We start from the raw sequence: 27,034 nt of genomic DNA, 5'->3' as shown, positions 1-27,034 counted from the left end.
CAGCACTGAGTGGGCTAGAAGAGAAGCGGGGCAGCCAGTGTAGAGTTGCTCAACCAGCTGCACGCAACTTGGTTGCTGCAGAGTTGAGAGCCGTAAGAACTAGCCACGACTTTATTAAACACACTCAGCAGAGCATTGAGAGAGTGTAGCGGAAGTGTCAGCATTGGACGCCATTAATTTAGCAGATATAAACAAACAAAATCAACAAACTAAGAGTTAATCGCAAACGAAAAGGGATGGCTCCATAGGAGAATGAAGCGCAGAGAGTTGGACTCGAGTTCTGTACTCCGTTTCTTGTTTGAACAGGATACGCTTGAGCGCTGTCTGCTTATAATTGGAGCATAAATTGAAGCTGTAAGAAAACGCTCAGGCCGTAAAAGCGCAATACAGAAAGCGAGCCATGAAAATGAATCGAGTCGAGCCGAAAGCCGGAAGTAGCCATGGATGTGGTAAATGTGGATCTGGATGTGGCAGCAGCAGAGATACATTTACAAGTTGTTGCCAGGCTGGCCTCGTTTATTGCACACATACATAAAGATAGAGAGAGATAGAGAGAGAGAGAGACAAACAAAGACATTTGCACACTCATGTGGCAATCTGTAGACCCGGTCGCACATAAATAAAAAGCCGAGGTTTTCACCGAAAGCCTTTGCCGAGAGCCCCGCGTAGTGCTAATTTATGACCAAAGTACAAGATACTCGCACTTGTACAATGTGCCTACGGTTAAGTGTTTGGCCCCCTACCCGACATGTCATGCATTTTAAGTGATTTTGTTTCGCACAAGCTGAGAATATTTTTTATTATTTTTATTTCGCCTGGTTTGCTGCTCCTATTTCGATTGTCTTACGCCATTCGGTTTAGCAGAAGAAATTGAGATTTAAAATAAACACTAGCCCTTATTTGTGTACATTGTAAAGTACTTTATTAAAACAAGGTAGAAAAAATAATAAATATGTGTAGCTTCTACATTCTAATTACATCAATTTATAAGTGAACATAACTGCTAAGTTATCATTGAGTTTGGCATTCACAAAGGTTTCATATGCAGAGACTGGTTCTTAAGACTTTTCTGAACGGCAAAATAAGTTACGAGTTTAGTCATGCCTAACTGCAATGCACAACAAATTAATACTAAAATAACTCGGTTGCTTGTTATCCTTGCCTGACAAGGACGACTCTAGTTATAATTGTCACAGAGCTGTAAGAAGAGAATGCCGAAATGAACAGCATTCAGGATGCGGCCTCTCTCATTGAATTCTAACTGCAATCAACTCTAATAAACCCTTCGAATTGATTTTACTTTTGATTTGGGAAATAAAATTTCATCTTCACAGAATTCAATTATTGAAAAATAAACTAAGACAAATTTGCAACTATGCGAGCATGACTTTCACAATAATTTAGTCGCAATTTACAAGAAGATAATCTGAAATTTTTCAGGTGAGCTCACAGAAGCAAATTAATCAAATCAGTACCTAACTACAGTCTGCATGCGGCAAAATGTTGCATGCAACGTGCAGGAAATTAAGTAAGTCAACAAATACTTTATTTATATTTACAAAAATATCTGGCACCTGGGCAACCATGTTGCCATTTAAATGCGAAAATTGAGGTATTCCCAAACAGTTTATTTTCTACTCACATTTTTTTTCAATTTTGTTGCAACAGTTGAGCCCAAAAACGAACTTAATTGTGAAGTCATCTATACAAACTCGAAGCTGACTTGACTCTAATGTCATAGAGGCCATATTGGACTGCAAACACCCACACACACGCACACACTCTTTCTCTCTCTCTCCTACTCCCACTCTCTATCTCTCTCTCTCTCTCTCTCTCTCAGCAATTGTGGCTTTCTATTAAAAATGTTTGGGCTTCATACAAATTGCAATTGAAACTTCACCCATACACACTCACACAGATACAGCTGTATAGCTTTTGTGTGCGCATGTATGTGTATGCAATTATATACACGGATTGCCTTTGTATGTATGGGTGTGTGTGTCGACAGAACAAACAATTTTATGGCTTTGGCTATTATTTTTTTGCCATAAATATTTATTAGATATTTGTGTTTGTTCTTTTCATTTTGTTCCTTTGCTTCTTTTTTCCCAACATATTTGGGCAAATTGTTAGCAAGGACCAAATAGGTTTAGGGCTATGAGAACGCCTAATCGACGGCTGCCGCTCGAAACGCCTCAATTTAAGTGCAGTTTCAGGGCGTTTAATACGAATTATCGTATAACGGATATAAGCTGTATTATGTTAATAAATAAAACGAAAATCCAATTTAATAATTATCCCATGCTTACTACAAAAAGATGCGATTCGACTAAAGGCATCGAATAGTGTAGCATATAGTTAAGCTCATACCATATAAGACTTATTTAGCTGTAGACACCGAAGACCCTTTTATAATGAAGTAATAAATTTCACTATTTCCAATATACTTAAGTTAATATAGGATGTGAGTTCGTGAGTTGGCAAATATGGTAAAAAGCGGGCCGAATCCTTTCATTCTGCACAATTATTGAGGTCGAACGTCCTGCTTAATTAACCAAGCGTAACACAAGATTCCATTGCTACCCAAATCAGCAGACGAAATTGCTGAGTCAATACAATTTGAGGCACAAAAAATCCCAATGCGGGTCACCCAAATGATTATGGAAGCCCGCCGACACACACACACACACGCACACACATACACAAACAAAGCCACAAAACTTTCTATTCACAGTAATGAAATTATGCGAGCAGTGTGAGATGGGTCAATAACAACTCGCGTTTATCGAAACGCCCAACCTGCAGAGAGTTTTTAATTATTTGCAAATAAAGGCACCCAAAACTCTTCCAATTAACGCTGCTGCCACAAAGTTCTACACCAAAGGAGAAAGACAGAGTAGCAGAAAAAGTGAGAGATACAGAGAGAGAGAGAGAGAGGAAGCGAGAGCGAGAGAGAATAGAAACATGAAAAAGTTGCGAAAAATGAGCAAATCATAATGAATAAATGTCACACCGGAAGCGACGGAAATCTGAGCAAGTTTCCCATAATGCACAACATTTCCGTCAAAGTGCCGAAAAGTGGCAACGACCATTACAATGTGACCAGCGCCACGGCAACAATAACAAAGCCAACAGCAGCAACAACAAGTATAACAACATTTGCGGCACGGCAGCGTCAAGGGGTTAACGCTGGCGAGCTCCTAATGGAAAACGCTGTTTGGCATAATAAACTTTCTGGTCCCAGTGCAGGGGACAGCAGCGTGTTGACTTTGTTAATAAGTTCCGTAATAAGTTTTGCCGGACTCCAAACATTGCCCAGGATCTAAATAAGCCGCAAGAGCATAAATAACACAAGAAACGGTGTTTAAAAAAACGAAACTGTTATCTCACGACCATCGAAAAAAAGGAACCGCAGCAGACAGAAAAAACGCCTGTCTGAAAAGTTTCCCAGCGACCTCTGAAAGGAGCAGAAAATGCGGTTGACCAGAAAGTTAATTTAATAAGTACTTTCAGATTATAAAATAATGTAAAAGGAAACTTAAAGTACAGGTAACTACTGTTTTTTGTGCATTAAGTTTTTATATCCATGGCATAAGATGTCAAGTGCCAAGTGAACTGATTATATAACTATAAAGTTCAAAAATGAAAAGTAACTAATAACCTTTAAGATCAATTTATACCAGGAAAACATGATAAAAATGAAATATTAGTATATACATGTATGTCAATGCTGATTATACAAAGCTGCGTTATTTTCCAGGACATCATCGCACTCAAAGAATCATTGGCCAGAAATAGTTAGACGAAAAGGACTTCAAATTCAGAACTATTTTAGTGATGTATATTTAAAGATCTCTATAATTCCGCTTCTATTAGTTAAACGATTCATGGCTAAATTGAATACAAATATTTCTTTACATAATATAAGTTTGTTTTGAAATAAACATTCAATCCCACAGCTCTGGTAAAAGATTTCTTTAAAAATACATTTTTAATTTCATTAACAGTCTCTTCACAGCTTTAACTAACTGCTTAAATTGCAATGTTAACTCATTCTTGAAAAGCAAATGAAAAACTGAAGTCATGAAAGAACAAAAAGCTACCGACTGGAGCAACAAATCTTAATAACAAAACTTAATAAAATCGTGCTAAAAAGAAGTTGGCAACTAGAGTAAAAAATCTTCACAGCTTAAGTAACTGCTCACAGAAAAGAATGAAAATAGAAGAGGACAAAGCTTGAGCAGAGCTCAAGTAATGCAAAGACTACGTATAAAAAAGACCAATAAAAAGAAAAGATGATTAATTTACGCAGCCAATTGTTCATTCGTCTTCGCGCTGACTGGCCCTGTTCCAGGAATGTGGCTTTGTTGGCGCAGTTTCCTTCACAATGGCAGCCGAAACTTAATTTGATTAACTCTGAGTAGGTTCTATCCGCCATTGTCTTTCCGGCTGTGGCTCATCAGCAATGCCAAAGTTTCCACTGCCCTTGGTAATGATGTGGTTGGTCACCATCAGCGGACACTTGGTTATAAAAAACGAGCTGAAACTGTTAGTTCCAAAGGGACGACACCTAAATACCCTTAAAAATAAATTTATCAACCATATCAGAGTGCAGAATGAGTCAAGAATAAAATACGTTTCTTTAATCAATGTTACTAGATTGTTAAGTTCAGTTAAGTTAAAATCAAATTTAATAGAAGTCAAGAAACTTCCATTTACTGGACAAACTGTAATACCCTTTTGCTAGGGCATTCAAACATCATGTTTTTATTTTATTTGGGTTTATTGGCCTTGCGAATAGAAATAAACCAAATGAATGCTGAACGTCAATACGCATGGCACAAAGTTTTGTAAACCGGCATTAGAGTACTTAAGTGATGTGCGCTATAAATGATGGGCTGGGCAGCCAACTGATGTTCTATAAAATTCTGGCTGTAACAAATAAAATGTCAATTTTATTGAATTTAATTAAATGTTCCTTATTGAGTGCTTTTATACGTAACAAGAAAATTTGCAACTTACGTTGTGTAAAATATTTGTATAAATATATATGTATATAAAATTGTGAGTTAGCCAGAAATTGAATGAACATTTCTTTATCAAAGTTCCTCATGCCAACATTAGTTTAAGTTCGTTGCAGACACATCCACAGCAAACTGACCAACAATTTTTCATTTCATCAACATGACATAAATTTTCAAAACTATTTAATAAAAAAGAAGCAGCAGTTCACAGCTTATCAAGCATTACCTGCTCTGCCAGTTTCTTTATCTGATATATAGCCTCAACAATAATATAAATAGCTCCATTAGGCGGAGTCGCTTACTCTCACGCTCACTCATTGTTCTTATTATAGTGCTGGAACGTGGCCATAAATCTAGATGCTGTTGCCAACCACGTATTGGCCACATGTGTACATAAATATAATTTGTTGTTGGCACTGCAGTTTAGCATTTGTGGCTTGCAATTTATTAATTGGCTTGCAGAGAAAGAGATATAGCCAAGGATAAGGATACAGAAGCAGATGTAACAGAACTATATGCATATGTAAATGGAAGGCGGCAGCTGCACAAAGTAGACAACCAATTTGCAATCTGTTATGAAAAATGTCAACAAAAGTGAGAGAATTTGATATTTATGCGCGTTGCTACCTGTACACACACATACACGTGACTCTCACCTGACCTGAGTGGAAAGTCAAGTGTATTCTTTTGCCGCTTGCTATTTGCATTTGCTGTCGAGTGTCAATGTGATTGCCCCCAAGTGAATCTATGTGTGTGTGTGTGTGCCTAACTGTTTAAGTGTTAGCCATGTGGCCATTGCCATTGCCATTGCCATTGCTTTTTATGCAGTTGCCTGCAGTAAATGTGGTCCATATGTGGCCCAGACGCGAGGCTCTCGTGTCTGCTCCTGCCCGCCCTTGCCACTTCGCAGCCCCTCTCTGCCCTTCTGTTAGACTCTCTTTCTAGCACGGTAATTGATTATCAAATTCAGCGCTGCATTGCCGGCGCCGCCATTTTGCATAGCACCGCAGCGTTGGCCACAAAGCCATTCTGCATGTCCTGCCGCACACGCACACATACGAATGCTCTCAAAGGAGGCGTGCTCGCGGGTGAGTTTTCGTGTATGTAGACATTTTTTTATGCCCTTTTCCTTAAGCATTTTTTGGCAAGCCCTCGTTTTTGAAGGAGGCGCGGCAGTAGCGGCGAGGGAAAGTAGCAAACATATTTTTAATGTGCAAAAATCTGTGAAATTTGTGCTATGTCGCTTAGATTGCATTTGCTCAACATATTTTATTGTGCTGGCATTTCAGATTTTTATTTCGCATACTTGTCTGGCCCTATGATTGTGTTTTAAGCTTTCTGCCAAAGTAGTATATGGCAAAAGTAGCGTATTTGATAACAACGGCGGATATAGAAGGTATTCAAAAATATCCATGCAAATATAGACATGGATTTGATGGAATTTCTAACAGTTAAAGTTCCTTAATGGCTTTTAAAGCATTTTCAATATTAAACAACTACAATTAGGACGTTTATTATTCAAACAAAACCGTTATTGTTATCAATTTTAATTAATTAAAATGAAATTTGGCTGCGGTATCAAATGGAACATTTCTGCAATCAATTGAAATTCAATTAAAATGCGACGGCAGTTGTTACAGCGAAGTTGTTGCTTATGCTGTTGTTGTTGTTGTCTGTATTGTTGGGAATGCGCACAAATACTAATTCGAAGAGTTTGCCTTTTAGGGGCAAGGGTTAAGCATACTGCTGTATGTGTTTGTGCGTTGGTGTGCAGCCTAATGGCTTTTACACCCACACAGTGCAACAAAATCCATTAGGTTCAATTAAATTTATTCATCAATTAAAAACAAATGCTAAACAACAGCAAAGCTACAAAAAAAAGAGAGAAGAGAACTTAAATTGATTACGAGCGGAAACGGAAATGCGTGCGCGCCATTCACGCAACCTTCAACACCATCAGCCACTCTCGCCTCGCCACCCTTTGACCACCCTTTGCCGGCTGCATTGTGCGCAAACAAGTTAATGCTGCGCCGCAGACCCTTTGCCCTGTTGAACATAATAAATTCGGTTATGGCTCAAATTATTCAAGGGAAACGCTTGAATGAATCAATTTGACAGCAGCGCCCAAGGCAAAGGCGACGATGGCTTCCATGGCACCCAGCTGGCTGTGACCTTGTGCGGAACTGTACTCAACTCAACTCAACTCGACACGAAGTTTGGCCTGCGGAAAATTTTTATTGTACGCCACGCCCACTCATCAGCACTCAACGACTGCCTGGCATTGCATGAGATTGTGTTCATCAATTAGTTATAAATCACACGCGTTCGCCCATGACTAAGATCCCCTTTCCAAGCCAAGACGAGCTGTGTGTCAATACGTGTGCGTGTGCTTGTGTGTGTATTTCGTTGAATGTGCGTGTGTGTATGTGTGTTTAAGCTATAATAAATTGCAATAATTATTTATTGACGTAGAAATGCGGTTTCAAGTCGTCACCATAGGACGTATACGCAATTTTCTTAGATGATTATATATATATACATATATTTGATATATATATCAATAATCCATAAATTCAATTTAGCACATTTAAATAAAAGCAACCCAGCCGTCAAAGGATTCGAACATAATAGGCAAACAAATACGAGCTTAACTGATTGTCTAAATGCGTTTCCTTAATTTCACTGTGGCACTTAATCAGATTAAGTGAAGAGCAGCTTAAATTGATAAATATTGCATAGGCATCGACTTGGTATGCCGAGTGACAGACGGATGCCTTCAACTATATTATATTTGAGGTACATTTTATATTATATAATATTTTATATTTTATAGCAAACCTTTTTGCATTTTTATTTATATGACAGAAAATTTAGAATTATCGCAATTAAGATAAAAAATGCATGACGAATTATATGCAGTAATCTGTTCTATTGAATGAGTATCGAATGAAGCTTTGGCTTATGAGGAATCTGATTAGTAATTGGCCTTGTATATTAAATCATTTTCTTTGGTCTTTCACTTCATTTTTCACGTCCAACTTGAAAAGCTTTTCATTAAATAAAGTTCGGGGTTCAAGCTGCTAAATAATATCAAGGCCTTCATTATCAAGGCTTTCTATTCACAAATCCAATGAATGAATGCAGTGTACGTGGCTGAGCGAATAATCAGAGCATGATTATTTGTATAACTCATTTGCTGACTGTCTGCCTCTTAGCCTGCTTCGCAGCATTGGTTTGTGTTCACTTTTGTTATGTAATTACCGCTGATATTTGCGGCGCTTAACAGAGATCAGGCACTGGGCCGGAACGGAAACAGCAACGGGCAAAAGGCCAGTTCTCGAGGCTTGTACTGCCAACTGTTACAACTGTTTATGCTGGCGCTAAGCAAACAGTCCGAATAGCTGCACACGTAAACAAGCACACACACATGCACTCTTTGACAGGACCCGACCTCGGACAGTTGACCGTCATCATCATCAGCGGCAACAGCAACGGCAACTTGCGTTGCTGTGTTTCCCTAATTTGCCCACACTGCCTGCGAAAATGTCAACAACAAACTGTGCAAAATGCATTTACCACTCTCCACCAACTGCAGCTGTAACTGGAACAAAAACTACAACTGAACAGTTGAACAGTTGCACAGTTGCCGCCTAAGTAGAATACACTCGAAAAAAAGAGAACAAGTTGGCGGCGGGATAGTCTTCTACGTTCAGCAGCTCTTTGCTTAAGTGTGAAACTATCCAAAAATCGAAATATAAGTATGGCTGTGTGCGTGTGTCCAGCTGATGAATGACTGCCTATATGAGTTGGGGCAATACATTTACCAAAGCTTATTTAAAAATTCCCATGAAACCAATCATCTCAAGCCTACTGGCAAAGTTAAGCTCATCGTGAGTCGAAGTTACAATTGGTAGCAGACAAAAGAAAGTAATAATAAAGAGAGAGCAACAAAATTTGATGAAACTTTTGTAGCCAGGCATCAGCATGAAGTAGTCTGGATCCAAAACTGAAGCCAAAATAGCCCTATCTAGTGAATGAGTTATTTTATAACACATCAGACATTCATCAAGCTTTAACTTGAACTGTTTCCTACTTCACCGTAACTTATTTCCCTTCAGCAGGTGATTACATTGACTCTTAAATATAAACTCGAACAAGTTTTGGTTACTTATAATTCAAGCAGCTGCATTGTTAGATGTGAGCTACAATTAAATTGGCAATTTATCGTTTTTTCATTGAATTAGCTCAATTAGTAAAATGCATTATCTCGCCAGCAACTAGCACTAAGCATAATAAATCATTATAAATATTTTATTAATAAATCGAATTTTCTACGGACTAAATAAATTTCTTCTATTAAATCAATTAGTTTTGCCATTTTCCTCGAATTAATTACACAGTAATTGGGCATTGAAGCAAAAACTTTTACGATGGTTTTACCATGGTGGCTTCAAAATATTGTGTGGATTACCAATTTCTAATTTCTCCGCCTGCAAGTTATTAGAGAGTTATTTATTATTTATCGGCACAAGCAATCATTCAGCCAAAAGGTAATTTCTGAATACAAATTACATATACACCCAGCTCAGCTTTAAAAAGAATTGAATAACTAAGTATTTGTAATCAATCTCACACATATAAGCTGACAAGCTTACCTCTTATTGAATTTGAAAATATTTAGTATTTGAGAAAAAAAAATTCTACAAGCTAAGAAAAATAAACCATTGAGTAACAAATTTAATTGAATATGTCCAAAGGCCGCAGTGTACATGACTGATTCTCTGAGTTAAGCATCATCCACTTAAGCAAATATTAGCTTAAAACACACACACATCAGCAAAACTGTTACGTAATTGTATATTGTCAACGGAAGGCAGTTGAAATTTGACAACTGTCATAAACAGACGAGAAGGCAAAGCCAAAAACATTGCACGAGCCAGAGAGACAGGAAGAGACGCAGAGAGAGAGAAAGACATAGACAGAAAGAGAGTACCCTGAAAGATGTGGCACAATTAGATGATTTTGTGACTGTCATGTCACTAATTTTATAATGCAAGCCGCAGGATATAAAACGCTACAAAGCCCAAGTGCTAAGGACAAGTCAAGGATTTGGGCGCACCACACACAGACACACATATGCACACCTACATAGCCACGCATAATATATATATAATTGTTCAAGGGACATGGACACGCAATATTTCGCTTTGTGGTTCTTTCTTTGGCTTGTTTGCCGATGTTTGTGTCAAATTGCAGCGTTGACAGCTGACACGTGGTTTGCCCAAGCATCTATTTTATTGCAGCATCTTATAGACGCCACCCACTTGTCGTGTCCTGCGACACATTCCTGTTAGGTTAGCTTTATTATAGCCTTTAATTACTTGGCCACTGGGCTCGCCTGCAAATTTAATGTAATTTTCCGTTTTAATTGCTTGGATTCCAAAACCGTTTGTGCTTGCGGCAGTTGCCTGTAATTTTATTACATGCTTCTCTGTTCATAAATATTAAATGCCTGTTAGGTATGTAAACTGTGAATAAAGTTAGCTTAACATGTATTCCATAATATACACACATGCACGCATGGACGGACACTAGATATGCTTTGGCCTGTGAAAATGATGATGTTCACACAAACACACATGAGTTGCTGCGTGCCTGTGTGTGTGTGATGGGTTAATGAGTGCCACTTATTTGCAACATATAACCCTTAGAGTCATCAAGTTAACCAATAACATTGCAAATACTCCTGTACCAACACATAAAACTGACGCTTAACATAAGCTAGCTAAGAGTTTTTCCCAACTCTGAGTAGTTTCATAAACGTAGACTTTAATTGATATTGCTAATGCTGTTTCGGAAAGCTGCTGAAACAGCAAGCTGAGCCATCATAAAAAACGGAATTTAAGGCAGGCTTTCGCTCGTTCCAAGCTTATTTTAAAAGTAGTTTTTATGTGTTATACACAAATATTAATATTCACTTTGGTAAAGTAAGCTTTTTAAGAATATATAATATATAAACTCTTAAAGTTCTTTAAGTGAAGTAACGACTAAACATGCTCAAAAGTTTTTAAAAGTTTTTAGAGGCCTTTAACTTTCTGTTGGGTACACACTTTATTTAATAAACCATTTATCAGCAAATAGTTGATTTTTATAGAGTTTAGTTTGACATTTAATAAGGATAGATTAACACAAAGAAACGTTTGTAAATTCTTATCCACATAATTTTCTGTTCTTCAAACTTGTAGTACATTTTATGACGATAATGATCATTAATTGTGATGATTTCAAAATTGGTGTTTGGCCACAAAGCCAATATTATTTTTATATGTTAATGTCAAAATATTTTCTACGCAATAAAATCTCTTTTATTGATATGCAAAATTTAGTTCCTTATATTATTATGATTTAAGCTTGTGTAACTATGTAGGAAACACTATGAGTTATGCCTTATTTTATTAAAAACCCAAATTACACATATTTTAATTAGATTTTCAGTCAATTTATCTCACTTCTAATAATTTTAATAAATATCTTATATTATTCAAGTCGCAATTCACTTAAATGTATATTTATATTTATATTTATTTATACTAATTTTAAGAACTTATACAGCACATAATCATACAGGTTACTGGTTGCATAGGGGCAAAGTTTCATCGACTCTTTTGAAAGCAATATTAATTAATATACCCTAACATATTTCGGCAAATAAATTGATAAATCTATGAACAATTTATTCTAAATAAACCGTTCGCAGTGTGCACTTCTTGGGTAATATGTAAATTACTGTAAATTGTCCCCTCACAAACCTACCCTTTTTAATATCGACTGCAATGCACGCAATAAATCGACAATAGCAGGGCTCTGTCTACATTGGTGTTCAATAAACACATAATCAAGCTTAATTAGCTGCAGAAACCACCAACTTGCATTAGCAGGCAGCCCAACCTGTGCAATCCGTAATAGTGGGTGGCTGAGCTAGCCACCAGCCAGCAGGATTGCTGGCAAACTTGTCGACAAACTCAAGTACGAATAATTGAGAACTATCCCTCAGACCCAACATAATAGGAACATAAATTTGTGACAGTTTTGTTTATGGTCTGTTACAAGTTAAGACCTATCTGCATTACATTCGGATAATTGACCGCAACAACTGCACCTACAGCAACAACAACAAATTGTGCTTTATACATATAAGGGAAATTTACTGAAAATTATTTACGTGAAAGGTGGGAATTGACAAAGAATATTTCATGTTTATATACTCGTTTAAAGTATCATATTTCAACAATTTCCCTTTTAATAATAAAAATATATTTAGACACCTGAGCTTCAACCAGAGCTCAATTAAATATATAAGCAAATTTTTTTAAACAGTTTCATTCAAAATTTTTTAAAAGAAGTGGGCTTACCATAATGTATATATATTCTTGATCAGGATAATGAACGAAGTCCATCTAGGCATATCCGCCTCTCCGTTCGTATGAATGTAACTATCTTTTAAGCCACATAAACTAGAGATTAACACTTTAAAATTAATACGCATGTATTTCTTTCCAATAGTAAAGTTCATACTGCCTAAGCATTAGCTGTGTGTGCATGAATTATTTGTCATGTATGTGTAGAAGTATAACATGTAGAATGATGAAATTATCAGCTATTCGCAGGGCCATCAATATAAATTTCAAGCTTAAACCATGGTTTATCAAAACTCATACAACTTAAGTTTTCCTCGAACGATATACTAATTACAAATTAAATTTGAGTTCCGGTAACAACCTTCAATTCTACCCTCTCTGCACCCAAGCGCTGTATAGGCTTTGAGTCGCAACAATATTGCATACTTGACATCCGGTTTGGAACAAAGGCATTCTAAGGTTGCATTAATATCTATATATATCGTAGGAATCTTGGTGTCCTTAATAATATGAGCAAAATCGTGTACGAATAGAGCCTCGAAATGGTCGGATGGTAGTCACTAATTGGGGCAAAGGTGACAAAATGCAGAGCACGTTTGCATCAAATGCAATTGGTGTTAATTAATTAACTGCAAATGAGAAGCAGACTCGAGAGCCTCCCAAATACCTGCTCAACTGCTTAGCAGCTCAACTACTCAACTACAACTCGACAGCTGACCCCAAACGTAATTGTAATTAGAGAAACCGCATTTGAACATTGTGAATTGCAGACTTGTGTCAAGTTTATTCAGAATCACTGAGAATGGCTTGCTTGCGTCTGTGTTTGAGCTTCGTTTGCTTTGAATTCGATTTTGCATTAAGGTCTGGCTTATGTTTGGGTTGCTCTACAGCATCCGCTTTGCTATATGGGCTGAAATTGTCATTCTCCCCCTCATAATCATCGCTCTCCTCTTCATACTTCATTGGCTTCATTTCCGTGTTGCGATTGGTGCGAATGCCTGGCGTTCGTTTGACTTCCGGAAATACAGTCGCAGTGTTTGCATTCTGATGCTGACTCCAATCCTGATCATCAGTCAGCGGGTAGCGATCAGTTTCAAGCTCACTTTGATGGATTGGTAGTTCGGCATCAATATCGTCGGCTGTGCAATGTCGCATGGGCTTCACACGAGGCTTGCGTTGATTTTTCTGCTCACGCCGCTTGTCCGACTTTTCCTTCCGCTCCTGGGCCTGCTCCTCTTTTACCTTGCGCTCGCGATCCAGCACCGGATTGGTGCTGAGATCCATTAATACCTTCACACAGCTGTTGAGCGGCTTATAAAAGGCACGTTTGCGCAGGCCCTGCACGTGGCTTTGCCCAAAGTTCGACTCCAGTTTGGGGCGCAGTGTCATTTTATCCTTGATGGGGCCTTGCCTATAATAGTAGCTACCCTGACGCACATACAGCTGGTTCTGACCCATGGGCATGGGATGTTTGACCACATCAAAGGCCTCTGCACCAACGTGAAAGGTTTCCGAACCATCGGACCAGCGCACAATGCGAGCATTCGACTCTTTGTACAGCTCGCCCGTCGACTTATCCTGGCACTCGCGCCAGCGGACAGTTGTCTTAAGTTTCGTGATGAAAGCATCACGGGACTCCTTGTCGTTAAGGTCTTCCGGACGGAGAGCATTTTGGAATGTATGCGCCTCGTAGGCTTCCGGCTCAACAGGCATAAAATGCGGCATGCGCAAGAATCTCTCGAGGCCACCCAAAAAGTGAACATCTATCGGTGGCAGCTCAGTCTTGAATTCGGCGCACAGCCTGTTCTTATACTTGGTCTTACAAAACCGTTCCACTTGATCCACCAGCTCGTCAAGCTTTACATCGAGATCATTCTCTTCAGTGTCAGCAGGCTGGGCGAACGAGCTGCCTGCGCCTGAGCCATTGGCACTTGCATTCTCCACTTTCACTGAAGTGGATGGCCTTTCGACCCCCGAGGCACTGCTGGAGCTATTTTCGCTACTGCTTCCGCCATTGCTGCTGCTCCCACTGCTTCTGCTGCCATTGTCCTCGCTGCTGCTGGAGGACGCATCTTCATTTAGATCCTGTATTGGAGATTTCTTCATATTCTCGCCCATTTAAGCATCAAAATCTAGCTTGAATGCTTATGATAGCAGTTGTATCTGAATGAGATTTAGATATGAAAGAATAATTTGATTTCAATCTTTGTATATTACTCATTGACAGCTGACAGTAGAGTTGCTTGTCTTTTTCTCACTGAACGTACAACTGATACAAAGCCAACAACTGTCTAAGACTCTGTGTCAACTCTATGAACGCACCGTTTCCACATGTCGCATTTCTTTCTCGCGTCCTCTTAGAACTCTTACAACTCACTGTAAGTAACTTACTGTAATAAAATATAATAAAATAAATATTAAATATTAAAATTAATATTATAAAACTTATCTTGACGCTACAGTGAGGGTCGGGATGTGGTCTCAGACACGGATTCACGGATTTTACTGGGCGATTTTATCGTGCGACTAACTTAAACCAAGAGTAATACCCGGATCAAAATTCCGTTTGCATGTTTACACTAAATTCCTAATGTGAATAAAGACATATGTTCTATTAATATGGAAAATGTTCTATTTCGCATGAAAAATAAATTTTAGTTTTTTGGGTACAGCTAAAGTTGTTTAAATAGTTTTTAAATAGTTTGTTATTGCTCCGAAATTCCAAGCCGGTTAGAAGCTGTGGCTTTTACATACTACTATAAGCCGGCATACACACATGTTTACAATTTGCGAACTATGAATAAATGTAAAGTGAACACCGGCCTCGCACAGAAAGTTTCGCCCGTAGCCCACGTCCAGAAAAACAAACGCCACCAAAAGGAAAAAATAATATGCGTAATTAAACTCGAAATTAATTTAACAACTGCCAACGAACATACTTATGCAGAGCAATCTGAATAGTAATTAATGACTCATTTTTAGATACCCTGCATTGAAAATCAATTGCTATACACAAATATGGGAGACATTCATATGTGTTTCCATTCACTTGGTATTTGAGCTGGACTTAATACTTTGTTTTATAAGTTATTTAACATTTGTGTATAGTCAGTAAGTCATGTAGGGTAAGTCTAGTCGAGTGCTCTCCGTACAATAATATTTTTGGATCTACATACGCTTTACATTTTTTCTTCTTCCTTTTTATATTTAAACCCATTATGAGTTCTCGATTAATTAAAAATCGCTGTCAGTCAGCACCTGTGCGTCGAGTTTTCGCATCAGAAATATTATCTATGATGGCGACGAGGTAATGACAAATGATTTATTCATGAATTCAGCGTATGCCAAGTCCGTAAAAATGCACATGTAAGCCCGCAAATGATTGAGTATTAATCAGCAGGAGGGTTCCATTTCAAAGTGCTCGACGAGCAGATACTTTATAGCCAGTTACCGGTATAAGCAAAGCTAATTAAGTAAATTCAATTTCTTTCTTATAAGCCTTAAGTCTTATTTTACAGAGCTGATATAATTAAGCATTACATTTCATAACTACGATACAAACCGATAGTCGACAGCCACACATAAATGTTCACACTGCATTCGAATGCCTATTTTATGTGGTTCAGAGTGGTACAGAGTATCCAAGTGAGTCAGTGATAATGAGGTCTTAATGACATCAAGCTTAAAGCTTTTAGATGAAAATGTCAATTAATAATTCAGAAATTAAATGCAACTGTCAGAGAGCGTGGCATTCGTTGAAAGTTCAATTCATCGCCCATCAATTGGCAGCGGCAGAGCAATTTGCGTAATTTCATGATAGTTGTGCGTCTTCAAAAGTAATAATTTTATGAATCTGTTGGTCAAACATTCATATATAAATACATACACATAAATATAAAATTCTTTAAAATAATAAATCGAATGCAATAACCGATGCTGGAGAAAACAAAAAAATAACATTGACAATTCTCTTCATATGATTGATGTAATATTCGAAATACAGATAAAATCATAAATAAATTGTTGATTTTAGGTTTTAAATATTATAAATGTTATCTGTATATATATATAAGTGCATATGTAATCTTTGCAACTGTTAAGTGCATATGTCCATCAATGTTAGGAGCTTTGAATAACTGATGGTATGACACTCAACTATATCAATATTATTACATAATAATCATACATAGTAATCTGATTATATGTATTTGTATTTGCAAGTATTTAATACTTCAATAAATCTTTAAACTTTGTTTTATTTAGCGGAGTGGAAAAAATGCTTGCCTATTTTAGCCAAGCTTTCAATTAGATACGCACAGAAGTGGGAAACACGTCGCAGTGCAACATAAATCTTAAAATATTTCCTTTTCATGGTAAGCGAGATAAAAACAATCTCCACTCAAAATGGAAGCTAAGGTAAAAGCCCTTTTAACTATTTAAAATAATTTCCACAAAGTTTTTACCCAAAATAAAGAAAAATTAAGGCAAATAAAAGAATATATATATATATATATATATATATATATATATATATATATATATATATATATATATATGGGTGTGTGTATGTGTATGTTGTATGTATATTAATATTTGTGTTTGTTCGGCTGCCTTGAAACGCGCCATTCAACTTTGTTAGACATTAGAATGTAGCTGCTTTTTAGAGAAAAACTGAACTAAACATTGCACAAGCAATGAAAACATATGCACACACATATGTATATACATAGCCATGCAGAAACACGCAAAGACCAGCGTACATATAGTGGGTCGTATTTGGCATTGCCTGAGGGCAGAGTGAAAAATAAACCAACATCTAAAATAAATATTAAAATTTGTGCAATAAAATGCTGAGCAATAAAACGAAAAACCCTACTCTGTCTGTCTGCGTGTGTATGTGTATGGATGTGTGTGTGTGTGTGGGTAGGTGTGTGGCTGTGGCTGTGTTTGTGGGTGTGGGTGTGTATATACTTTCTTATGAAGCATGTGCGGAAGTGGCAAGCGCCTCAAGTTGAGAAATATTAAGCTCACATCCATGCCTTGCCAGCCCGCACAGTGTCCTCTGCCCAGGCTATGTCTGCCAGTGTTGAAAAGCGCCCTGGGGTGGCAAGTTTATCGCGCTCACTAAATCTGCGCCACGGGCCGGAAGTGATGCCAAAACCAGACTAGTACAGCAAAGGCGAAGACGGTAGCAAAAGCGCAGCTGAAAGTAATACAAGTATATATGAAGTAATGAGCGGCTGAAAGACGACCGACAGAGTCGCTACAAAAGAGAGAAACAAAGATGAAGGAACAGAAAGTGGAAGAGAGAGAGAGAGAGAAGGCGGAGAGAGTTGCTGTAAAAATAAGTTTAATATATCCGCATCGAGATTGCCCCAAACGGAAGTTGGCGTCTGTTGATAAAGGAATCCACTTTGCGGCTGGCTTCGCCTCAAAGTATGCAACGGTTTTTGCATTTTTCTTTCGATAGAGCAAAGCAAATATCACGAAGCCTGAGCAACTATGTGTCTTGGTGAGCGGCTGCTGGTGGCAAGAAAAACTGGGCAAGACAGAGTGCATCTAAGAACTAGCAACACTTGCACACCTGCACACAGACACACACACACACAACTGAGTCTGCTGTCGTGGAATTCAATAAAGTTCTGCAAACATGGCAAAAGAGCAAAACTCTTGCAACCTTTAGTAAAAACTTACTTAGTTTCATAAATAAAATTTAATGTAGTCTGCTGAGAAAGATAATATCGAAAATAAATATCCTCGTGCGTTTCTAAATTGCCTTGAATACATTTTTTTATAATCATAAATAATATATGAAAAGATTCTGAAACTAATTTGATTAAATAAAGCAAAATCAAAATAATTTGTTGACCTTCAGATATTTTATTAGTAATTGTAAGACACTAATCCCCAATTCTTTAAATTTAGGAATCGCAAATGAATATTTTCTCCCAACTGCTAAATAAATATTTTTAAAATATAAAACTTGCCACTTATTTAAATTAAAAAATATAATAAATGGTTTTCTAAATTTTTATTCATAGTAACGTAAAATAAATAGTTAGTAATTGACAAGATTCACTAAAGAAGTAATCTTCGACGACTTTATATTGCCTGCGAACTTCTGAGCTATTGCACGCAATTGCAAAAGATTAATTTATTGTTTTTTTTTTTTTTTTTGTGGCTCCAAATTACTGCACACTATCTGTTGACACTTGAACTTAACGTCACGAATTTCCAAAAATTAAAAAGAACATGACAAGCTTCTATATGTGTATATTTGGCCTTTTTACGTAAAGTAAAAGATAACAAAAACATAAAATAAAATATTAAATATAAAAATATACAGTTATTGCTCTTCTGTGAAATTTTCACTAATAATATAAATTTATTTAATGTTTGAGAGAAAATAAAAGAAGTGCGAGAAAATGAAAAACGAAAAACTGATTTGACACACGTAGTAAACAAGTTTATATTTCATATTTATGTATTGAAATTAATGACAATTTCTTTGAACCCAGCCAAATGCCAATTAAAATGACGACGTCTATAAAAATTGACGGCGTCAATGCGATCATGAATATAAAAATGATATAAAAAATGCTTGCGACTTAGACTTGTCGAGCAAAGTGTGAAAAGCGTTGTAAAGCGAAGGAAGCTGAATGACAAAAGCAACAAAGCCACATGCAGAGGCTGCCCAGACTTGTTGCAATTGTGCTGCTAAACGTCAGTATCATTCAGTGGTATTTGTTGATTGTTACTGACTGTGGGACTTGCGGAGCTTGAAGCTTGAAGCATTGCACAAACTGCAAAACATGTAACAATAAAGTTTTATGAAACAACAAACAGTAGGGTAACTAGTGTCCTGGCCGTGTTGTACTTACTAGTTGCAAGTTGCACAAGTCGCCATTGTTGTTCTGCTGGTTGCTGATGGCTGCTGGCGTCGCAGCAGTAGCTGCTGCACCTGACGTTGCGTTGAACTCTTAGCTCTGTCTATGGCAATGTTGCTGCCGGCCATTTCCGTCAGAGAGCGCACTAAGTGCCACCCAAAACACAGACACACACACACACAGCCACAAACACAGAGTCGCTGTAGCATGCACACCAATACAACTTGGCTTTGGCAGACGCGTTTTGCATGCAAAGTTTATAGTTAATGACGCAACTGTGGCGTGTTTGTAAAGTGTTGAAATTGGAATTATACCCTGGGGCCTGCTTGTTGTCGTTGTTGTTGTTTTGCAGTGTGTTACTGTTACCTTTGCTGCCGTTACTGCAATCCATAAAATGCAATGCAATACAATGCAGTCAAGACGCAGCCATGCTTATTGTTGTTTTTGTAGCACCAATCACAACAACAACAAGCCCTGCAACAATAATGTTAATGAATACAAATACATAATTTCAAGCAAACACCAACGACCAACACTATGTCGCAGCTGCAACAGTAATAATAAACAATTACCTTTAGCCATAGTTAGCTTTCACCTGGCTGTGCAATTAAGTTCTAAATAGAAACAGTTGGTTACCCAAGAAGAACAAAAGAGACTAGCAACAGCTGTCAAAACTTAATTTATGAAAAAATAATAATAACTTTTTAATTATCCAATAACTTAAGTGTGCCACGGCACTAGAGGCAAGACCCTATTTCCTATTTCCTAGACCTTAGAGCTTAGACCTTAGACCTTAGACCTTAGGCCTTAGGCCTTAGACCTTAGACCTTATACCTTAGACCTTAGACCTTAGACCTTAGACCTTAGACCTTAGACCTTAGACCTTAGACCTTAGACCTTAGACCTTAGACCTTAGACCTTAGACCTTAGACCTTAGACCTTAGACCTTAGACCTTAGACCTTAGACCTTAGACCTTAGACCTTAGACCTTAGACCTTAGACCTTAGACCTTAGACCTTAGACCTTAGACCTTAGACCTTAGACCTTAGACCTTAGACCTTAGACCTTAGACCTTAGACCTTAGACCTTAGACCTTAGACCTTAGACCTTAGACCTTAAACCTTAGACCTTAAACCTTAGAGTAGTTGCAAGTTGATCAACTAATACATCTGCAGCTTGCATACGAAATGTATATAAATATAATTACAATTAAATTGAATTAAAAGTTCAAAAGGAAACGAGAAACTTTAAGAATTAAACGTGTAAATTATATGAATGGTATTTAAGGGAAAGTTAAATTTAAGGTTCATTTTACCTTAATAGAATGTAATCTCGCTCTCTAATGGCCTTTGATTGAAAGTGCAGGTGAGAAATGATTCGAAACACTTTGTATTGCATTGGCAGCAATTTCCGGTTGCTATCAATTGTGGTTCGCCACTTCCGCAGTTGTCTAATGAAATCCTTTAATCAGTGCTCCAGACTCCAAGGACAATTAGTAGCAATGCATATAGAGAGTGTGAGAGAGAGAGAGGGATGAAAGCATGTTCAATTTATGCTAGCTCTAATCAAGTTGGAACATCTGGACGCCACGGGGGGCTTCACATGCCGCAAACAGCTATACTTAATTACTTGGAAATGCAACCTCCACGGCACTTGGCTGCTCCTTTGGGAAGTCTTTGCTCCCAATGGAGTCATTCACCCTGTTCCAAAAAAAAACCTCAACATTCGCGGCATTCGAATCCAGCAACTGAATACTCGTTTACCATACCCGTGGTTATTATTTTAGCAGAGGCATGTTCACGACCTCACGCAGCTTGCAATGTGTGCTTTACGGGCCATGATGGTTGGCTAGGTGGTTAGGTGCGATAAGGTGTGGTTGGGTGGCTGGGTGTACAGAATTGAGGTGAACACATCGCAGCGCTAAAAGGCAAACAAAGGGAAATCAATCTTTGTAGGTACTTTCAACATATTGGTAGGCATATGTATACATACAGCCCCCACACATATACGCACATTCGTGCATTCCCACACACATAGCGATTTGTTGCTATTGGAATTATGAATTTGAGTATGGACTATGTGCGTGTGTGCGCTAACAAACGGGGCTGCAGGGGAATATTTGCATGCCTTTGTGGACTTTTTCCATATGATTTATGACCCAAATTGTAGGTGCACACACCAGCGTCACATAATTACTTGCACACACACACGCATATCTGCACATCTGTGTGTTTGCCTCTGTGTGCGTTAGTGCCATGGGAGCGCATGAAAGTATGCTACACTTTTGTTTTATGAGATAATAAGGGGCGTGGCAGATAAACATTCGTTCATATTAATGATAGCCATATAAATATATATATATATATATAGAAATATGTGGGTATGTAAAAAATATGCATGTAAAAATATTGTTTTCCGGTTCAATTCATGTTTGTTTTGAACAAAAATATTTAAATATATATAAATTGTATATCCGTATGTTAGGTTTTAATCGCACTCTCTTAAAAATGGCAGTCTTTATTTTCAAAAGTAAAAAGAGAAGTGTAAAGTGAAAAACTTAAAAATAAATAAAAATTCTATCATATCAAATTGACATGTTTATTACAGACAAAATACAAATTCACTTCCAATCTTAAATCCAAAAACTAAAATTTAAAAAAAATTAATATAAATATGATTTTCCATTTAACACAATTTCTGTAAAGTAAATTATTTTCTTCAATTTACTAGACAGAAAGGAATGAATGTAAATTATTTATGTTTGAGATTTCCCTTTTTTCAATTGAACTTTGTTGAATCGAACTATCAGATTTTATTTTATTTATTTATTTATTTTCACATTTATCGGTTGTGCTGGAGCCAATGTGTTTCTAAAACTAAATATGCAAATCCATTTCATTTATGTTATGCATTCATTTAGTGTACCACAATGTTGAACTTGTTGACATTATTTAAATGTCCTTTCTAACATTTTAACAATTAAAACTTTTATACTGGAAGCTTTTCATGTAGCTTTGTTTCATTAAATCAGCAGTTTGAACAAATCCACAATTATTTTTATGTATTAAATAACAAATGGAAATAAATATAATCATGCCACAGGCAAAATGTTGGAATAACTATAAAATATATTTAAATTCACAAAATACCAGACGCAAAGACAATAGATTAAACTGTAGAAGGTCGGCCAAGCAAATCTACAGAAAATCAATGCAAAATAGCTAATTCAGCAAATTTGGTTAAGAGATTAGTCGAATCCGCATTGTAATCCACAAATGCTGATGCAGATATGGGGCTAATCCAATTGCGAGCGAGCATATAAAGCAGCGAACAGAGCGCACTTTGATTTTGTCTTGGGGCAACGACGGAGCCCAGCTAGGCGCCCGACTGTGCGTCATGGAGTACAATATCAGTGGCATCGGGAATGTGTCGACGGTGCTGCGACCGGAGGCGCGTCTGTCGGCGGAGACACGATTGCTGGGTTGGAATGTGCCGCCGGATGAGCTGCGACACATACCCGAGCACTGGCTGACATATCCGGAGCCGCCAGAGTCCATGAACTATCTGCTGGGCACACTCTACATATTCTTTACGGGTATGTCGCTGATAGGCAATGGCCTAGTCATTTGGGTCTTCTCGGCAGCCAAGTCGCTGCGAACGCCTTCGAACATACTGGTGATCAACTTGGCCATCTGTGACTTTCTGATGATGAGCAAGACGCCCATCTTTATCTACAACAGCTTTAACCAGGGCTTTGCGCTCGGCAACCTAGGTTGCCAGATCTACGGCATCATTGGCTCTTACACGGGCATCGGTGCCGGCGCAACGAATGCGTTTATCGCCTACGATCGCTACAATGTGATCACGCGACCCATGGAGGGCAAAATGACGCACGGCAAGGCAATAGCAATGATAATTTTCATCTATATGTATGCAACGCCCTTTGTAGTGGCCTGCTACACGGAATCGTGGGGTCGATTTGTGCCTGAGGGCTATTTGACCTCGTGCACGTTCGACTATCTGACGGACAACTTCGACACGCGCATGTTTGTAGCAACCATCTTCTTCTTCAGCTTCTTCTGCCCCACCACCATGATTCTGTACTACTACAGTCAGATTGTCAGCCATGTTTTCAGTCACGAGAAGGCACTGCGCGACCAGGCCAAGAAGATGAATGTCGAGTCGCTGCGCTCCAATGTGGACAAAAGCAAAGAGACGGCCGAGATACGCATTGCCAAGGCAGCGATTACCATTTGCTTCCTATTCTTCGTTTCCTGGACACCCTACGGCGTAATGTCGCTGATTGGGGCATTTGGGGACAAGAGCTTGTTGACGCCGGGTGCCACCATGATACCGGCTTGCACGTGCAAGATGGTAGCCTGCATAGATCCATTTGTGTATGCGATCAGCCATCCCAGATACCGCATGGAACTACAAAAGCGGTGCCCTTGGCTGGCCATTAGCGAAAAGGACCCCGAGTCCACCACGGTGGCCTCTACAACGACCACGCAGGAGCAGCAGCAAACGACAGCGGCGTAGAGCTCGACTGCTCTACAAATCCTCAACTTTACTGCTGTAGAATGCCTGACAAAAAGAATCGAACTCAACTAAGCCAATCTCGTAATACTAATCGCCAGGAAACTTCTATAACAGCAACTCAACCGAAACAAAAATGTGCAAACAATAATATTTATTATATATCTTTAGTTTCATCTGTAGCATCATGCTCTTCAAAAATAAATAATTAATTAATGCAAGCAATGAGAAGCAAACACCCTGTTGTCAGTCACCCTCTTCCCTACCAGTCGAAAGCTGAGAAAGCAAAAGAAAATTGGGTAAAACACAATGCGTGAATGTTAAATATGTTGTGCTAGTTTCCGACTATAGCATACAGTCCACAATAAAATCCACACTCAATCAAATCCAGTCTCTCGTGCTTGCTGTCGCTCTCACTGGACTGCGCTTGCGCAATCGACGTGAAACGCTCTCGCAATGAGACTCAAGTGGAACAAGTGGAATGTTTGCTATCAGAGCTTGGCATCCACAGACTGATAACAGCATGTGGGCATATTTGATGCCCACATGCGCTCCACACAACATTTATCATTTCTCTTTACTTAAATAAGGCTTTGGCACTTAGCATCTACAAAGAATCCACAAACTCTTTTACACATATATATATTCCTCCTCTTCATAGAAGGCGCCTAGACGCCTATGCTGTGTTCAGCTGCGGCATGCTCCAGAAGATTTTTTTTAAGACCCGTCGTCTGTTCATATGGCGCCTTGTTATGGCATTTAGCTTTTCAAGTGAACGAGTATATCGGTTTTCACATGAAATATGTAATGTATGCTATTAGACACTATGTGGCTAATTTTATCAGATCGGAAAATAAAATTGCAATAAATATTTTCTGTTGTGTGTTCACAGACCCTTCGTTCGGCTGAGTATGTCACAGTCGGTAGCACCCGATTGCAACAAATTTTTGTGTTTTGCTCCTCCTGCAGTCAGTCCCCCAAGGGCAGCAGCCTTGCCAGTGCTTTTCCTGCTTCGCTTTGCGGCAAGCCCAAAAAACCGCGGGCGGACAGCAGCAACAGCAGCAGCGAGTGGCGCAGCACATAAACCAAAACCTTCCGCAGCAACAAAAACGAAGCAAAATTAATGAAAATCACCCACAAACATATACACACACACACTCACACGCCCTCTTCTCACACACACTGACAAAGCGAGACAATTAAAACGGCAGCCACAAACGTCCTTGCGGTGCACGCCAATGAGTGACTGCCGCCAGGACGAACAAGCGACAGCCGACAAACGACAACCGAGAAGCAGTCCCGGCACATTTGTCTTCCACGAATTTCACTTTCGCACTCATTAATTAAGATAATTAGGCCTTTTCGACGCCTTCAGAGTTCAACCTGCAAAATGGCAACCACCAAACGAAACACCAGCCGGACGGACTCAGTCGAAGGCCGACGTCGACGTCGCTTATTAAGTGACAGTTCGAAGCTCAAGGAACAGCACTCATAATAGTCTTAGACCCGAACTGCAATTTCGAACAGTTTGCGTGGGCACTTGAAGTCTCTAATGAGTGGCCTTAGCACACGGTTGGACAGCTCCACACACCCATTTCCTTTCAGCTTACGTGTTAGCATTGCGCTTGTGTAGGCGAGCATCTTAGACTACGAACAGAGGGCGAGCAACGCTGCAAACAAAAAATGTATTTTTCTTATAAAAATAATAATTATATAAGGTTTTTTAAGCAAGCATACATCTTGAAAAAAACTTAAGTATGTCCAGATTTAATTATTGTAAAACTGAATAATGTGAACAACCCGAATCATCAGCTCCAGACAAGCGCCAGCGACGGACAGGTTTGTTAAGATATTCTAAATTCGTTGCACAAGCTGAGTTCGTTAAAGGAAGTACAATTAAGGAGAGTGTGGAGAGGGAGCATCAGTAGAAACTAATCAAAGTTGAAAAACTTACGCTTTTTTCCGCCTTTTGCTGTTAATGATGAATTTACCGTCTTTTCCTGCAACTAATTGAGATTTGCATGATTCTTGTTATGTTGCTCGGTGTGGCAGAAAGAGCATTCGGCAATGCTTAAATAATGTGGTGCACAGCAGTTATACTTTCAGTAATCTTCTGTGGTTATGTGCCATGTTTTCGGCAGTCTGTGCTTCGTGCTCTGTGCAGTGCCGCATTGCGTATACGCCCGCTAGTCCCTCGTTAATTGCAATGCTTGTCATTTGCCTGTCAATTTGCATTTAAATTACAAAATTTAAATGCTTTTTTTGCTGTTGTTGCTAAGTGCGTTGAGCGCGCTCACACTTTACGACCAGCAGGAGCCCACACTGGAAGCAACCGATATTAAAATCGGCAGCAATAGCGCATTTGTCAGAGCGACAAAGCCCATTGGCGAGTCACTTAGAATGCCATAGATACTTTGACAAATGTCATTCCATACCAAGCTGCAACACACTAAGACAGACAATGCCACACTCAGACAAGACTCAGCCTTAACCCAATCTTTTGTTTACGCTGCCACATTGGCCGCTGGCTGGCTGGCTAATTCTCGATGAGCACGGCCTGGCTGGAGCTAATTTTGTTGCAAATTGCTCGACTGTAAAAAAGAGGATCGAAATTGCTGTGCCTCACGGCCTCACGGCCACACGGCCTCGCGACCATACGGCCTGACCTCGAACTTTGCTCTCTGATGCGAACACGAGATGCTGGGCTCTGTTTGCCGTTTAATTAAAGCGACGCCCACGCGCCACGCCCTTATCAGGCGCAAGCACTCCCTTTTTGCCACATCCTGTGCGTGTTGACCTTATTATGTTAACTTTGTGTGCAGTGCATAAACTGTGATAAAAATCGCATATTCTACGCCACGTCGCTTGCCTCATTTTAAATGTCTATAATTTATGTTGGCCGTTAAACTGGCTGGCTGCTTGGCTTGGCTTGGCTTTGGCTTTAGCTTTTGCTTTTGCTTTTGCTTTTGCTTTGGCTTACAACAATTTGATGGCATATAATTATTAGTTCGTATAATTTATGGCTTCATTTTAGCTTAAAAAGTTGCGCCAGCTGAGTCAATCCTGTATATACAGATATATGTATATATAGCTCTCGGTACCGCTTTGCTGATTTATAACTAATTTCGCTGGTGTTTTTTATGAGCTATCAAAAGTGCAGCTGCTTTGA

At 38.7% G+C, this 27,034-nt stretch overlaps 2 protein-coding genes across 2 annotated transcripts; one reads left to right on the top strand and one right to left on the bottom strand.

Annotated features, from left to right (window-relative positions):
- Positions 1 to 13,210: 13,210 nt before the first annotated feature.
- On the bottom strand, positions 13,211 to 14,712 carry LOC111601448 (another transcription unit protein). The gene is made up of 2 exons (XM_023318024.2): positions 14,660 to 14,712; positions 13,211 to 14,605 (listed from the first exon to the last, which is right to left on the bottom strand). The coding sequence occupies exon 2, from the start codon at positions 14,558 to 14,560 to the stop codon at positions 13,226 to 13,228; it is 1,335 nt and encodes a 444-aa protein (XP_023173792.2). The 5' UTR covers positions 14,561 to 14,605; positions 14,660 to 14,712; the 3' UTR covers positions 13,211 to 13,225.
- Positions 14,713 to 22,690: 7,978 nt separating this feature from the next.
- Positions 22,691 to 24,090, top strand: LOC111601545 (opsin Rh3). Its single transcript, XM_023318181.2, has one exon. It carries the CDS (start codon positions 22,726 to 22,728, stop codon positions 23,866 to 23,868), a length of 1,143 nt encoding a protein of 380 aa, XP_023173949.1. The 5' UTR covers positions 22,691 to 22,725; the 3' UTR covers positions 23,869 to 24,090.
- The last annotated feature ends 2,944 nt before the right edge of the window (positions 24,091 to 27,034 follow it).

Source organism: Drosophila hydei, unplaced genomic scaffold (genome assembly GCF_003285905.1).
Source record: "Drosophila hydei strain 15085-1641.00,03,60 unplaced genomic scaffold, DhydRS2 tig00000063-arrow-pilon, whole genome shotgun sequence".
Taxonomy (NCBI): domain Eukaryota; kingdom Metazoa; phylum Arthropoda; class Insecta; order Diptera; family Drosophilidae; genus Drosophila; species Drosophila hydei.
This window is presented reverse-complemented; position numbering and strand designations above follow the sequence as displayed.